This window comes from Octopus bimaculoides, chromosome 8, assembly GCF_046866305.1.
Source record: "Octopus bimaculoides isolate indiv1 chromosome 8, ASM4686630v1, whole genome shotgun sequence".
NCBI lineage: Eukaryota > Metazoa > Mollusca > Cephalopoda > Octopoda > Octopodidae > Octopus > Octopus bimaculoides.
This window is the reverse complement of record NC_142935.1, coordinates 94891920-94908953: the sequence shown is the minus strand read 5'-3', so window position 1 is coordinate 94908953 and position 17034 is coordinate 94891920. Positions and strand designations below refer to the sequence as shown.

At 33.6% G+C, this 17034-nt stretch overlaps 1 protein-coding gene across 4 annotated transcripts in view; it reads right to left on the bottom strand.

The window, feature by feature from the left end:
- The window catches only part of LOC106874583 (uncharacterized), a 236416-nt gene that overhangs the window by 102922 nt on the left and 116460 nt on the right, over positions 1 to 17034 (bottom strand). For 3 of the 4 annotated variants that reach the window (XM_052970258.2, XM_052970259.2, XM_089356823.1), the window contains exons 2-4: positions 12480 to 12588; positions 7988 to 8122; positions 3813 to 3911 (exon numbers count right to left, since the gene is read on the bottom strand). In XM_052970258.2, coding sequence (XP_052826218.1) covers positions 3813 to 3911; positions 7988 to 8122; positions 12480 to 12588 — 343 coding nt within the window. Of the gene's footprint in view, positions 1 to 3812; positions 3912 to 7983; positions 8123 to 12479; positions 12589 to 17034 lie in introns of all 4 variants that reach the window. The other variant, XM_089356824.1, reaches the window with a different exon arrangement.

Genomic DNA, 17034 nt, shown 5'->3' with positions numbered 1-17034 from the left:
ACCTTTTCTTGTAAAGGAAGGAAATAATACTGGTACTTGTTCTATCAACCAGGATAAATACAACGTAGACTCTCGCAAGTTTCAAACTTATAAAGCATCAATATGCATTGACAATATTGAAAATAATGCTATGTAAATCTTGGCAAAATAGCTACACCACATCCTTGCATGTCATAAGATGTGACTTAAAAGTGTGGTCACAAGAAGGGCATCGAGCCGAAAAACACTGCCTCAGAAAAACCATCCAACCCATGCTATCATGGAATAGTGAATGCATAATGCTACTGCTAATGAATAAATATGATACTTCAATAATAGATTATTATTTAATTGCTTAACTTTTTATAATAATAATCTATTATGACATGTCATCATTCTTAGTTGTGAAGAGTGTCTACTATTAAAACTTAAATTAATAAGAGTTATTGTGTTGAGTCAGAAGTTCTGCAATATTTTGGTAACTTACTTGCTTTATTCATCAAGTAACAACAAAAGCAGCCTAGCATTCAAAGTAGAGGCCATCATGTTGTATGAACTGAAGCCACCTTTCTGCCAATTCTTTGATCCCATTTCTTGTCCACTGAAGTTTCCACTTCCACTCGGTTGACGAAGTGTCACAAGCACAAGAAGTGAACCACAAATCGGAACAAGTTGAAATCTGAGGGAGATACATCTGGACTATATGCTGGGTGTGGCATCAGTTCGATTCCCTCACGTTCCTGGAGTTTATTCTGCACCATTTGAGCGATGTGAGGTCTTGTGTTGTCTTATTGTAAAAGAGCTTGCTTTCTGTTAACCAAAGCTGGGTATTTTTTCCACACAGGAGCAGACATCTGCTTCAGCTGTTTGGAGTATCAATAGTTTGACCATAGTGAATTATCTCCTCATAATTCCACCAAACACAAAGCATCACCTTGAGTTCAAAACACCCATGTTTGGTGACAGGTTCCAGAAGCAGGCCCTTATGCATGTTAAGATTGTGGAAAAATACCTCCCTCAGATTATTACTTGCTCCAATCCATGGCTTATTTCCCGACCAAGTGGAGGTGGAAGCTTTAGTAAAAGAGTTCTTTCTTCAAATGACAAGAACTGGTATCAGTGTGGGATCAAAGAACTGGCAGAAAGTTGACTTCAGATGAGGCAATACAATGGCCCCTACTTTGAATGCTAGGCTGCTTTTGTTGTAACTCGATGAGTAAAGCTAAGAAGTTACCAAAATATTGCAAAACTTTTGATATTATTATTACTAGCAGAAAATCAAATCCTAGGGTCCTTATTAGTTTGTACATATAGACTACGTTTTCTAATGTTTCCTTCACTAATTTAAGACAGCAGAGTTTGATTTGAGGGAATTTGTCTAGCACCATTTTGAGCGTGGCCGTTGCCAGTACCGCCTGACTGGCCTTCGTAGGATTTTCGAGCGAGGTCGTTGCCAGTGCCCCTGGACTGGCTTGTGTGGGTGGCACATAAAAGACACCATTTCGAGCGTGGCCATTGCCAGTATCGCCCGACTGGCCTTCGTGCAGGTGACACGTAAAAGCACCTACTACACTCTCTGAGTGGTTGGCGTTAGGAAGGGCATCCAGCTGTAGAAACTCTCCCAAATTTAGATTGGAGCCTGGTGTTGCCATCCGGTTTCACCAGTCCTCAGTCAAATCGTCCAACCCATGCTAGCATGGAAAGCGGACGTTAAACGATGATGATGATCTATCAGGTCAAACATCTACACAAAGACCTTGCTTTTTCGGTTTGAAGTAAACTTTGTTGTTGTTTTCCCATATAAGTTGAAGTTAAATAAAACTGTATATCAAGAACAATTGTTCAATATAGCCTTTATTTAAAACTATAGAGTAGAATTTATCAAGAGTTTTGATTGCTATTTTCAGCAAGTTGAGTAGCCAGCCCATATGTCAGCTCTCTGTTTAACAAATGTATCTGCCAATGAACACTTCACCCTCCCCTTTCTGGTTGTCTTACAGTTTCAGTTAGATATCCTCAGAGTGGATAGCTGAAGTAACAGGCTTGTTAGTTCATTGTTTACCTTCAGAGAGACAATGTGAGTTTTGGCTTACTTACACGGAGGGTGATAGGAAGGAGGCTTCAATTACATATGTACACATTAACACCATCATTATATTATTGATGTTGTTCCTACTATGACTATTGCTGCTGCTGCTGCTACTGCTGCTGCCGCCGCCACCGCAACCACTACCACCACCACCACTGTTGCTGCCACTACTACTACTACTATCATCATCTCTGATGCATCACTGGAGACTGAATCTTAGGATTCACTTCTAGTCACATTCCTGGCAAATATATCCTTTAATTTTCCTTGTTAGTCCTTCCCTAAATGAAAATTAAGCTTTTATAAAGTAAAAGCATATTTTTCAAACATAAAAAAAAAACCTTCAGCAAAGAGGTGTCAAATATATCAATGAATTTTAATTACATGTGGCCAGGAAAAAACTATCGTAATTTTCTGTCCCCTCAGACTCACTTCAGGTTATACAATATATGTCATAGGTTTTTGAAAGTAAATTGTATGTGAATAGACATTCTGTAATGTGCATAATAAAATGTATGCAATGATCTGACAATATCAACAAAACGTTTGATTCTCGACTCAGAGGGTATATTAAAAGTGTAGCTGACCTATTAAGAGCCTAAAGGGATTTGAAATCGCAACAATCTAGTTCCTCATTATGTATTTCTATAAACTTGAGTTTTAACCTCAAATAATCTTCAAAATTTTTATATATATATATAGAGTGGCTTCATGTAAAAGAAATAGTTTACTGTTATTTTACTGATAATCTATTGAGTCACATTGTGGTATTTGAAGAGAAATAAACTACTGTCTTCCTCTTTCTCTCTCTCCCTCTCCTAGTGAAATGTTAGCCTTGGTCTAGCCTCAGCAGAATAATTTCTACCAGTTTAAATATATGCATATTATCCGATTTTTCTCTTCACTGATAACAATTTATCTGCTTGCACACAATTGTAAAATACTATTGAATTGCAACACAAGAAAATTTGTATATACACTTCTGTGACACATTACACAATTGACTTTGTAGAACATGAAAGTAAGTATTCTCACAAACACATGTAAATAAACTTGTCATGATTGATATGAATTAAGATCTGTTATGTCATATGCAGAAATTTGTAGCCATAAGTAAAGTGCTGCACAATTATCATAGTTAGTTTACCAATGAGACTGGAAGAGGACTATTCTTTGTTGATATATAGGAAATAAAAAAGAACAATTTTACATAACTCATTTTTGTTGTTATCCCTATAGACAATCCTTTAATGTCCAAAAATTGGTGACTCACTTGGTCACAATTTGTTACTTGATGTTTGAACAAGCCCACACATAATAAATTATAATAAGTTATGCCATATTCCACAGAGAAAAACTGTAATATTGTCTAAATATTCTCTAAAATTGCCATCTATTCTTTAAATTCTTAAAATATTTTCCTTGAACAAAATGTCCAGTATGTATGAAGTGGGTAGAAAAGATGAATGAATTATGAAATGTTCAGTGAGTTCAAATCTTGCCAGAGTTCTGTTTACATTTCTGTAGCATGTAAAACAAGGCCCAATATAAAAAGTTGCCAACACAGTGAACAAACTACAAAATATATGCACAAACTACAAAAGTGTTACATATATACATACTCTTCAAAAGTAATTCACTATAATCAAATAAACAAAATGAAATTCTTTAACGGAATTACACTGTATATTTCAAGTGTCAATAACTGGCTGATACAAACAAAATTCACTTCAAAGATACTTACAATTACAATCTCCAAAATATGTTCAAATACTGGCAAAGATAAAGGATTCAGCTTTTGCTCCTCAGACAGTTCAAGAAAAATTGTAATACAATCTGAACATTAAAATTGAAATAAAAACATTATTATACATTGACATTGAGGATTAACTATTTCTTTCTTTATGAAACATGTAGTTAAAACTGAGGTTAATGTACTGAATGATTGATCACACAGCCTTGATTTCACAATCTTATTACAGTCATTGTCAAAATCCAGTTACCAGAAAGTTAATTCTCCTCTTACTTCACAATTGTATTGACAGTACTATTGTTTCAAATTTTGGCACAAGGCCAGCAATTTTAAAGGATGGGTTTTAGTTGATTGCATCAATTCAGTGTTCAACTAGTATTTATTTTGATGACCCCCAAATAGATGAAAGGCCAAATCAATCTTGGTGGAATTTGAATGCAGAATGTAAAGCCAGACAATACACTTAGTGGAAGAAATGCTGCTAAGCATTCTGTCCGGTATGCTAATGATTTTGACAGCTCACCGCCTTTGTTTTGATAGTAATATGAAGAGCATCAGCATATATATATATAAAAACAAAACAATCCAACAATACTTAAATATCTCAATATACACAATCTTTTCCATCCAAAGTGCCATGAATACCAAACAATAAAATATAATAATGAAAGAAAACAAAGTCAACCATCAAATGCTTGTATCTTCTATGTAATCATCACTACTTATGAACAGGCAATCCTTCTGTCTGTGGATGAGTGGCAATTTTTTTGTGATATCTACTCTAAATCATTATTGATATAAAGAAGTGAAATATCCATGATTAAAGTTCAAAATAGGATTGCAAACTCAGTTTCAAAGTGGTTTACTTCTTAGTCACAATTTATACAATATCAATTTGTTTAGGTTCACTCATTTTAAAGAGTAAGGAAGATTATTATTACAGTGATATGTTTTGATCAATCTTTCATATGACTGGAGAGAATATAAACAATAATGACGCATTACTTCTAGAAGCCATCTTTTGAAGAAGCTAAAGTAGCTTCTTTTCATTCATGCTATATAATGAACTGCTCATGAACCAATGGCAGACAGCAAATAATTTCTCTTTTAAGAAGTATATGAGGTGTGTATAAGATACATGAATGAAACATACAACGAACGTAGAGGACCATATGTGATATGTACACAATATGATTGAAATAATAAATGAATATTTAGCATTTTGGCTAATGTACATAGGGGATATGATATTAGTTAATGTATGCAAGAGAAATGATATTGGTTAATAAATGAAAAAGATATGACAATGTAATATGAGATGATAATTAAGTATGTAATGTAATCAGATAATACATTTTTGATAAAAAAAATAATTCCTCTACTATTTTCCTTTCTATTCACATATGACCTTCACTCCATTCCATATACTTGCATGTTTTAGAGATTTGTCTAACAAAGGAGGGTTAAGTCAATCCCTCTGTATTCTAGCTTGGTCAACCAAGGAATTTGTTTTTCCTATCTTTCTTTTTGGACAGTAATAATATATGAGTTCCTTGACTTTAGATCTGGTCATCTCCTCTCAAATTTGTACAATTTATCATTCATGGTTGTATACTTCAATAATTAATGCTCCTATTTATCTTAATGTGATAAATGAAAAAAAATTTCTTAAGTTGTCCAAATCTTAGATACTGAGATGTAAATCCCTATTTAGTCCTAGTAAGAGTTTAGTAAGCTTGCAAGACTGTCTCAAAGTGGTGATGTTGACATAGGTTGACGGCTGTATGGAGACTATAGATAAAGAGTTGCAGTTCTGGAGATGATAGAAAGAAAGCAGAAAGAGAATAAAATAGGATTGCTAGATCAATAGTGACTCTCTATCTTAATATATAAGGCTGAAATTGTGTGTTTGTGTGAAGCCTTTTTAAAAGTGTATAGAAATCCACATTTTCCACTTTTTCGTAAAAATTACATCAATGGAATTTTCTCGATGTGAACTTTCCAGTGCAGTAATTAGATTTTTTAAATTCCGTTTACTTTGTGTGATTTAAGGGAGATTTAGCTGTTGTTTCTAGCAACTTTTATATTTCTTCCCTTCTACCTGGAACGGCGTTCTTACACACGTGCTCAACATATAATATAGAGAGCAAGAGTAAAAGATGGAGAGAGAGAGAGAGAGAGAAAGTGATACAAACAAAGTCATAGATTAAACTTTCCTCTCAGTATTCTTTACCTATTTTTCATAACATTGATACGTAAAAACACACACAACCATACACATGTGATCTGTGACAACAACATACACATTGCTCACATTCTCTATTCCTTTCTCTCCCTCTTCCTCTCTTGCTCTCTCAAATGCATACACGTGCAAGTAAACACAATCATTCACACACATATAACTCATGTTCGTCAATGTGGCATAACTACAGAGTTGTACCCACCGACATTGGAAGGTCATAACTTTCAGAAAAATGAATATTTTTATATGAAATTTTCTATGCATATATTATCTATTATGTAGATTCCGAATATACAAACATTTTCGGTGAAAGTGTTTTGGGAGGGGGTAGGGGAAAATTCCTCTTAACTTCCAAGAAAATGAATATTTTTTCATGAAGTTTTCTACAAATATACCTTGATGTATGTACATTTCGAGCATGTAGGAATTTTGAAGGAAACAACTGCAGGTTATTTTTGAGAAGTGTTCCCCACTCGGTGGTGTTTTGGAGCAAGTCGTCCATATTTGTTTCATTTTTCTCTATTATGTGTGTATGTGCATCCATAGATTTCTAATGAAGTAATAGGCAGTGAAGAGAAGCCGTCATAAGAAAACTTTTAACTACTTCTATTCCTTTCTCCCCCTCTCTCTACCTCTTCCTCTCTCGCTCTCTCAAACGCATACACGTGCAAATACACAATCATTCAGTAAAATATAACTCATGTTCGTCAATGTTTTGTAAATATACCACGATTTTCACTAGGGTGTTAGGGTTACGGTTTTAGGGTCAGGGTTAGGGTTTAGGGTTAGGGTTACGGTGAGGGTTAGGATTAGTGTTACGGTTACGGTTTTAGGGTCAGGGTTAGGATTAGGGTTAGTGTTAGGGTTAGTGTTAGGATTAGGTTTAGGATTAGGGTTGGGTAATCATGCGGGTGTTAATCTGAAAAATTACAGATATGTGAAAAGTACCGACCCTGCCATCTATTATAACTTTTGTTGTTCCGTTTAATATATACATAGATTATGCCTCCAAAGAAGAGAGTTTACTGGGGAAAGAAAGCAACAGTAACAGACTGCAGCAATTCACCACACTCCAGAAGCTACTTTGAACATAATGCAAAATGGTGCAACATCTTCTGCCCAATCTGATAGAATTCTGGCAAAACTGTGTAGCAACAGATCGCCAGCAATTGCTTCATCACAAATTGCCATCCTAGCTCCTGTGAAAAGGGATTACCCTGCTATGTATAATCAGGGCAGCGCAAAAAGTTGTTTTGCACAAGCATTTTTATAGCCAATTAGACGGATGAAATTTACGTACACTTAATAATTTTACGCAAAACAGCCTTCAGACTTTCCCTATTAATTTCATCGTCTTTTGAATTATGAACATATTTACATCATAAGGGTTTTTTCATTGTAAGGCTTTCTTTTTTAGTTGATTTTCACCTAGCAAGACTTATCGTAGATGGCGTAATAAGTCACACCTGGACAAGGTCGGGTTATACTGCTAGTATGAAAATATAAGGAAAACATACAACTTATAGTAAATATGAAGTTGAAGAGATTAAATTATTTGATGAGTGTCTTTTTTCACAAGTCTAGATCCCATATTTAATCAGCATCTAATAAAAATATATTTTTACTCCAATAAAATAATCTCTTAATAAGAGTCAGAAAGAAAATTAGTAGATAACTTGCCAGTTCATGGAGTAGCTAAAATTTTATTTCAAATCACAACTAAATTTGTTAACTAATTTCCCATTAATGCTGTAATTCCTTAGTAAACCAAGTTTACAAGCAGATTTTGATTGACTCTTGAATAAAATTCACTTCATTTATGCTGCAAAGGCTCATTGGAAAGAGAATGAACAACACACAGGATAATATTACAGAAATTTTTGAAAATATGTTATTTAATAAGAAAAATAGTTTTATGGCTTATCAGATCAAGAATTCCTTGTGATGTCAAGTCTGGAATAACAGAAGGGTTTTCTTCTAGTTCACCCAGTAACCAGGAAAATACATGAGTTAGCTGCTTTAAACATGTCTGATACTGCAATGTTTTCTGGAAAATTCCCTGAAAATAATAGATATGTACTTCTAACATGCATCTGTAATATGAGATATGAAAGCATTATTAAAGTTGAGTGAGCAATTGTATCTTCAATACTATTTAAAAAAAATACATATCATTTTTGGTAATGCGTGTGCAATGATATGCTGTGACCTATTTTATACTGTCCCCACCAGAGTGAAGTGTTCATGACTAGACTACAGCTTATGCACAATTGCAAACACAAGTAACTTCTCATTTGAATATCTACTAGGAAAAACACTGTAGGTTCAAATATCTCTACAACTTCATTTGTTAATTGTGTGTGATATAAGCCATTCAAAAATTTTCATTGTTTTTTTCCTACATATTTATTATCATTAACAGTGTGCTTTCTTCTTGTTTCTTTAATACCAATAATATTGCTATTAAATATCTACATATTGGCTTGCTTCACCTCACTTTCATTTTGTATCTAACAATGTCTGATTATATAACTGCATGTTATATATAAACAAACAATATACTTCTTTTGTTTGGTTTGCATCAAAAGTGTGACAATAATATTAATGAGTTGGGCATAGTTTTTCACTATACATAAACAAAGATAGGATAAAAGTATATATGATGATAATGTATTTAGTAATAAATACTAACTGCATTAAAAATGCATCAATGTGTGTGTGTGTGTGTGTGTGTGTGTATGTGTATATATAAATTAATTGGCAGCATTTAAGCAGTAATTTTTCATTACTTTATAAATGCCCATTCTTTCTACATAATTGCATTTCATCTTATTACCCTTCTTTATGTTTTCAATTACTGAGGTTTGACCTTCATCCATGTTGCATGTCTTGCCAGTATTTTTCACACATGCATGTCATATGTATATTTATGAATATACACTATACGAATATATGTTACAATGATATGGAATCAATGCAAATTGTGCCATCTTAAAGATAGCATGTTCACACTAGTACGTTTTATATAAATATCAAGGCTTTTCTGTCTGTCTCTCATTCAGGCACTGGTAACTCAATCATGACAGAATTCCATCTCATGACAGAATTGGCTGAAATCATAAACTAAAGATGTATGATTCTCAAGTAATTGACAAATGCTGGTAATTGATGGCATACAAAAACCCTGTAGTTGATTCCTCAGTGGTTCATCAATTTACACAAAGTAAAGTTATAAGCAACAGCTATTATTTGTAGAAATTCACAAACACTGAATAACAAAAATAGAACTGATTGTCATTAAATGCCTATTTTCCCTAGAATGACAAACCAAGAACATGCATTCATATCAAATGAAATGAAAACCAGCTCAATGTAAAACTTGTAAAGGGAAATATACTATACATTGGTTTTGAGAGCATAAGTTCTGGAATATTCTCAAAAGCAACATGAACATTTGTTTGTATTATGAAATAACTGTAAATACATGTCTAAAGGCCCTGGAGAAAGTAAATAGGCAAAAGATAATCTCTCTGTTAGATAGGTAACATTTTCAGATGTAGAACATTCTGGAATTTATTAATTTTATGAGAAAGCCTCTATGGAGTCGTTCAATTTGTTAGCAGACAGATTGTTCTCAAATTACACCCATCTATCTTAAATATATATATATATATATATATATATATATATATATATATATATCAGATAGTTTAATTCAATATAAATAAGAGCAGGTGGTTACAATTAGAATGTCTTAGATAATATATCTGTACCCAATCAAGGCTGATATGAGGTTAAACAAGACAATAGATACCTATTCCTCACAGCTAGGTGATCTGTAGCATGTCATATTAGTTGACTTGCCCTGATATTGTTAATACAAACATAATACAAACAAATATTCATATTCTCATGTTGTTGCTTTTGAGAATATTCCAGAACTGGTGGGAATACAAAAACAAGTTTACACTTCTCTGCATTATTGACTGGACATTTTCAAAGTAGATCTCAAGATGTTGACCCCTACAGATGAAATGACATGATCAAGAAGAATACTCTTTTTACACTTTTACTGATTTCTACCACTGGACTGAAGCATGCTGGGGCAACATCTTCAAAGGTTTTAGTCCATCATATTTTGCTTTTGTACTTATTACATTAAACTCTATTTATTGAATTGGTAAGTTTAACTGATAGGTAAAAAAATGAAAGTGATGTAACAGTTTTACTTATACTCATCCTTCTGTATGTATGAGTATGTGTATGTGTGTGTATCATCATCATCATCATCAAATGTCTGCCTTCCATGCTGGCATGGGTTAGATGGTTTAACTGGAACTAGTAAGCTGGAGAGCTACACCAGGTTTCAGTCTGATTTGGCATGGTTTCTACAGCTGGATGCCCTTTCTAACACCAACCACTTGAAGAGTGTAATGGGTGCTTTTTACATGCACCAGCAACAGCCACAACTACAATTTCATGGGTGCCATTTATATAATACTGGCAACAGCCATGACTACAGTTTCACTTGGCTTGATGAGTCTTCTCAAGCACAGCATATTGTCAAGGTCTTAGTCACTTGTCATCATCTCTGTGAGGTCCACCATTTGAAGATCATGCTACCAGCAATGGCCATGATTACGATTTCACAAGCGCCTTTTACATGACACCAGCAATGGCCACAACTATGATTTCACTTAGCTTGATGAGTTTTTTTAAGCACAGCATATCACCAAATGTCTCAGTCATTCATCATCGCCTCCGTTAGGCCCAACGTTCAAAGATCATGCTTGACCACCTCATCTTATGTCTTCTTGAGTCTACCTCTTCCACAAGTTCCCGCCACAGTTAAAGATCAGCACTTCTTTGCACAGCTGTTCTCATCCATATGCATCACATGACCATACCAGCACATTCGTCTCTCTTGCACATCACATTTGATGCCTCTTATGCCCAGTTTTTTCTCTCAAGACATGCTCTATTGCTCATGCACACTGACATTGCACATCCAGCGAAGCATACTAGCTTCATTTTTTTCACAGCCCACATTTCACTGCCATGGAGCTTGGCTGTTCGCACACAGGCAACATACAGTCTGCCTTTTATTCTGAGGGAGAGGCCCCTTTGTTATTAACAAAGGTAGAAACTCTCTGAACTTTGCTCAGCCTATTCTTATTCTAGCAGCTACAGTCTTGGAGCATCAACCTCCACTGCTGACTTGGTCACCTAGATAATGAAAGCTATCAACTACTTATAGGTATCCCCACTGGCATTTGATGGAGTCTATTTTCTTTACATCTCTAGTGTTTATTGTACCTGTGCATCTGCTACACAAAGACTATTTTTCTTGTTAACCTTCCTCTGATATTGCTACACCTTTTATGTGTCCATAGCTTACACCTGGCACATCTTATGGGGTTTCTACCTATGGTTTTTCTACATATTCAGCAAGGTTATCCCCCTGAAAGGATTTGTGACTTATCCACTTTCCTACTTACTAAGACTTTGGTTTGTGTTAAATTAACACCAAGGCCCTTTGATTCTAGATCTTGCTTCTACATCTGGAATTTCTTCTCTAGTTCTGGTAGCGAATCAGCTATAAGAACAAGGTCATCAGCATAGAGGAGTTCCCAGGGGCAGCCTAACTTAAATTCCTCCATTATTGCCTGAAGGACTATGATGAACAAGAGGGTGCTGAGGACCGATCCTTGGTACACCTCTTCTTGTATCCTGAATTCATCGCTATACTCATTGCTGACTCTCACCTTACTGACAGCATCCTTGTACAGCTCGCACCAACCACTCATCTATCCCTAGTTTCCGCAGTGACCACCAGATAAGGGAGCAGGGGACTCTGTCGAAGGCTTTCTCCACGTCAACAAAAGCCAAGTACAGGGGGTTTATTTTTGGCTTAGTGCTTCTCCTGTAGCTGCCTTACCAGGAATGTAGCATCAGTGGTGCTTTTCCTTGGCACAAAACCAAACTCTTTTCCTAATTAGTTGGGCTATGAACCTCTCTGTGACTTCCATTACCAGATATACACACACACACATACACATATATATGTCAGAGAGAAAGAGAGAGAGAGAGAGAGAGAGAGATAGAGAGAGAGAGAGAGACGGGGGAGAGTAAGAGAGTTTGTCTACCAAGTAGCAGCCAGCCAAAACCTACACAAAAAGATATTGGTAGTTGATGGTTATGCTTGTGCTTATGGTCATATACTGTACTGTAGACACATCCAACCAACGTCAGTATGGAGTAAAAAAACATTAAAATGTTGATGATGATATAAGCACTATATAAACGATAAACTCATTGCATTACCATGATACATCCAATAGTATCACAGATTGGAGGTGGGGGGAACAAAACACTGGTTGCATGAAAAATTCGACAAAATGTATAACAGTCTTTACCTGATGTAAACTTTCTAAAAAGTCATTGATGTCATACTCTGAAGACTTAAAACTCATTATATTCTGAGAGTTGAAGACAAGGTCTGCTGACTCCTCCATTGCTGCTGTGCTAGAAAAAGAAAAATGATTTGTAAAGTTTAACACCATAATCAGCTATCTGTTAGGTAAGTTTTCAGTTATCTAGTACTGTCTCCAAAGGGTGGTTATTGTTAAAACTACTCTTATCAGTTATCATTTGTCAATAAACTTACTTAGGCTATTGCTGAATAGCCTAAGTAAGTTTATTGACAAATGATTTGTTTTCATCTAGATTCAAGACCATATTTTGTATTGAGATTGGTAAAGACACAGAAATGATCAAATGATACTCACTATTTTACGGGTTGTCATAAGAAAAGATAAGTTCAACAAAGTTCACTCATTGATTAAAAAAAAAAAATGAAAATTTTGTCAACTCATCTATTAGCTAAACATCTATTTATTGCTTTGGGTGGGTTGCTCAGATCAAAACCACTTTCTCTGCAAGTGTTCCTGTCTCCCATGACATTTTTGAGGCTTACTATTTGTAAGTTGACATTGCAAGAGATTTGATTGATGTACATCATTCTGTGTCATCTAACATGAGAATTCACACAGCTTGGGATTTACAGAAGGCGCTCATTCACTAATTCATCAGTGCTTTGATAGCAGTGAGCAGTATATCTAGTCTTCTGCTCTTGAATGATCAATGATATATTGGAGACATTTCCATAGAACTCATCTTTCATTGGAAACTATGATTTGCTAAATGTATTCAATTTGATCTATTATACATTTTGTAAAAGCCAGTTGTTGATTGGTTAAATGTTCATATAACTCACTCAAATGTTGTTGCTTTAATTATTTTTATAGATAACATCATGCAATTTTATTTCTTTTTCAGCAAAAATAAGCTACCCACTATTGCTAAACTATTCTTGAAAATAAACTATTATATATATATATATATATATATATATATATATATATATGTATATGTTATATATTATTTGTTCAAGCATTTTACAGTTATGCTGAACTTGAGAACGACTGGGAGATACTTGAAACAGCATTACCATTCTTGAAATTAGTTGGCTTGATTTTAAATAATCAGTGATAACTTAATAATTAGATAGCTGATGAAACTGCATAGAATGAAGCAGCCAGAGCTCAAAGATTTATTTTGAGCCTAAACGAATGACTAGCACATACCTAAAAATGTACTGATGTGTGTGTGTGTGTGTGTGTGTGTGTGTGTGTGTGTGTGTGTGTGTGTGTGTGTGTGTGTGTGTGTGTGTGTGTGTGTGTGTGTGTGTGTGTGTGTGTGTGTGTGTGTGTGTGTGTGTGTGTGTGTGTGTGTGTGTGTGTGTGTGTGTGTGTGTGTGTGTGTGTGTGTGTGTGTGTGTGTGTGTGTGTGTGTGTGTGCATGTGCAACTCTTTTGCTGATAAGAGTTTGTTGAAAAATTAAGTCGTCATATGTTCTAATTTAGCTGATACAATAAAAATAATTTTACTTATAGAATCACTTTGTTTATAATCAGATCACATCACATCAATTTATGATTTTACAGTTTTACCATAAGTTATTCATTCTAAATCTATTCACAATACTACTTAACTTACAGTTAAAGATTTGGTGTGACTGTATCTTGCATTGACTGCATTCTAAATCAGTGCTTCAAAGTTAAAAAAAAAAAAAAAATCCAGCTACTTTAACAAACCCGGTGAATGTAAGAAGTAAAACTATAGTAGAGAGGGGGGGGGGAGATAGAGAGAGGGAGGGAGAAAAGTAGGGCTAAAAAAGGCTATCACAAAGAATATCTATCAACTTATTTAATATGATAGCATGAGGAAAGGGGTCGATGACAAGTGGGATGAGTCAAGGCCAGGTTTATTGAGATATACTGGAAAAGATTTTAGACTTCTATGAAAGTTATTGCAAAGAAAGTATATATTTCAATTGTTTTTAAATTTAGAAGAGAAAAAAGATAAATTAGGAGTGCTTTGTAGTCCATTTTCAAACTTGGATTTTTTTAAATGTCTTCATTGTAATTCTTACTTATGTACATTTTTAGACTTATATTTAATTATATGATTACTAGTAAAGGCTTTTAAAATCTCCAAGTTGTATAAACTTGAGAAAGCTATAAATTTTATGGAATGCATCTTTTAGAAGACTAAGAGTATATGGTCTATACTAAAGAGCATTTCTGAACTAAGTCTGTAATGGGAAGATCAAGTTTCCTTGTAACATATAATTATCTTCACTTATAGCCACAATCTAGGCATTGAGTGGGCGGGTAGTTCTTAACTGGTAAAATGCACAATAACCAATTGAAGTGAAATGGATGAAAACTGGCTCTGAGGATCCTTACAACGGCAGCTGGTGGCCTAACATACTGTGTGCTAGATATCTGGTAGTTCAGTTTTGACACGATAAGCTGGTCACAGGGGGTAAACAGAGAAACAATTTAAGGCCCTAAACAAAACTAACAGAAACAAAGCTAAAGTATGAGAGGGAGGGAAAATTACAGCTTGACAAATAACTCGGACAACTACTTACTCAAAGACTTAATATAAGATAATAGAAAAATTTATCATGCATGATCTAACAACAAATCAAACTGAATCAGAGATATAACTCCAGTGCAAAGAAATCAAGATTCAGTTATGAAACCTTCTCTCTGGATGACTTGAGCCATTTGAGAGTGATAGTAAAAAAAAAAAAACCAAGTAAATATCAGAAAAAAAAATGTCATTTCTTGTAAAACATTTAAAAATACAGTTACTTATTTACTAAAATTGGTTGAATAATATGTAAGAACATAATCTTCTAGAATTAAATCTAATCATGTAGTATATTGATAAACAAGGAAAGTATTTTCAAAGATATTCTTGTTCTAAAAGAAAATTTCATATTTTGTTTTTAGTTGTAAGTGCTTCCTATGTGGAATTAGTTTAGCATGTATTGATAAAATAACCTGTTTACTGAAAATGATGAACATTTGTAACATGAAAACATCTTATTAAAAATAATAAATAAAATAGCTTTGAAAATCAAGATGTTTTTCTTTTAAAGATAAGTTCATATTTCTCACTGGGGATATAAGTTTAGTTTTGAGACAGCTATAAAATTATATGTATAGCAATTCAGATATTCAATAAGATTTGAATAAATGATAAAATAAAATATTAAAAAAAAAAAAAAAAGTTAAAATTCCAACTACTAGATACACTTGAATAAACTAGTGGATAATGACTCATCTACTCACAGTTTTGCAAATTTTTTCTCTTTATTGAAATATTTCTCCTTAGTTATAAACTTTATTGATGTGTGATATTATGTTGCAATATTTCAGATGATATGGAAATAAAAGTAGTTTTTTCATATCAAATATTATAATCTTTAAATTGTATGAAATATTTATCAAAATACACTGTTATTGCAGACATGTCATATATAAATAATATTTATATCCTTTGTTGAGATTTTTTTTTTGTCTGGATAGCAAGATATTCCTTAATTGTAATTCATTAGTAGAACATCTCATAAGTTAAACAGTAGGCTAAAGTTATATGCTTGTAACTTTTACGTTTTCAATTCTGAATGTGTTTATTGCCATTTTAAAGTTAATAAACCATTGTTTTACTGAAATATTAAACAAAATCAAGTTTACTGTTAAGATTCAAATTTAGGAGTAATAGTTTAAATCACAAATTTTTATGAGAGCCTTCTATTTTATTGATGTGAACGTTTAGTTAGTGATACACATGAAATGAAATATCACTTAAGCTCTGGCTGGGTACTTTAAAATTTCAGATAATTTTAATACAAAATCGTTGATAAATATATCTTTACTTGTTAATTTCATTTTCACTTACTTTAGTTACGTTTAAGTAACAATGTTAATCCATTTAATTGTTGAAAGGCAATAACTTTAAAGTAAACTTGTTAATTAAATGTTGAAATTGTTCTAGAGTTCTTTTAACTTCATAAATTCTGATGTTCTATGAGTAAAATTGCTGAAAAGACCAATCCCTAGAGTCATTTAAGATATTGCTATAAGATTTAGATTAATTACTTAGAGCGAACCTTTTCAAAATTTGATCATGTTCCAAAAAGATAGATATAGTCGATATCATTAAGAGACGTAAGATGGTTAAGAACTAGAGTCTTCTAGTGAATAGCAAAATAAACTAGACATTACAATAAACTATGAATCATCAATTTTAGAGTAGAAGGGAGATAACTATAAAACAGTTCTCTGATTTAGCTCCCTTAAACAGACTTGTTGCCCCCACCAAGCTAATTATGAAATGTTATAAAAGAAAAAAAAAGCTACAACGCTATTATTAAATAGCTTACCTCCAGAACAGATAGTTAGAATTTAATGTTGGAAAATGATGAGTTACCAATAATCAATTTCGGAAACTTTGCTAATCATACGATGTTTAATTAAGTTTAAACAGTCAGTCATCTTGGACTAAATTTTAATATGGTATCTGCACAATCAAATCAAAAATTACTTTGAACTGG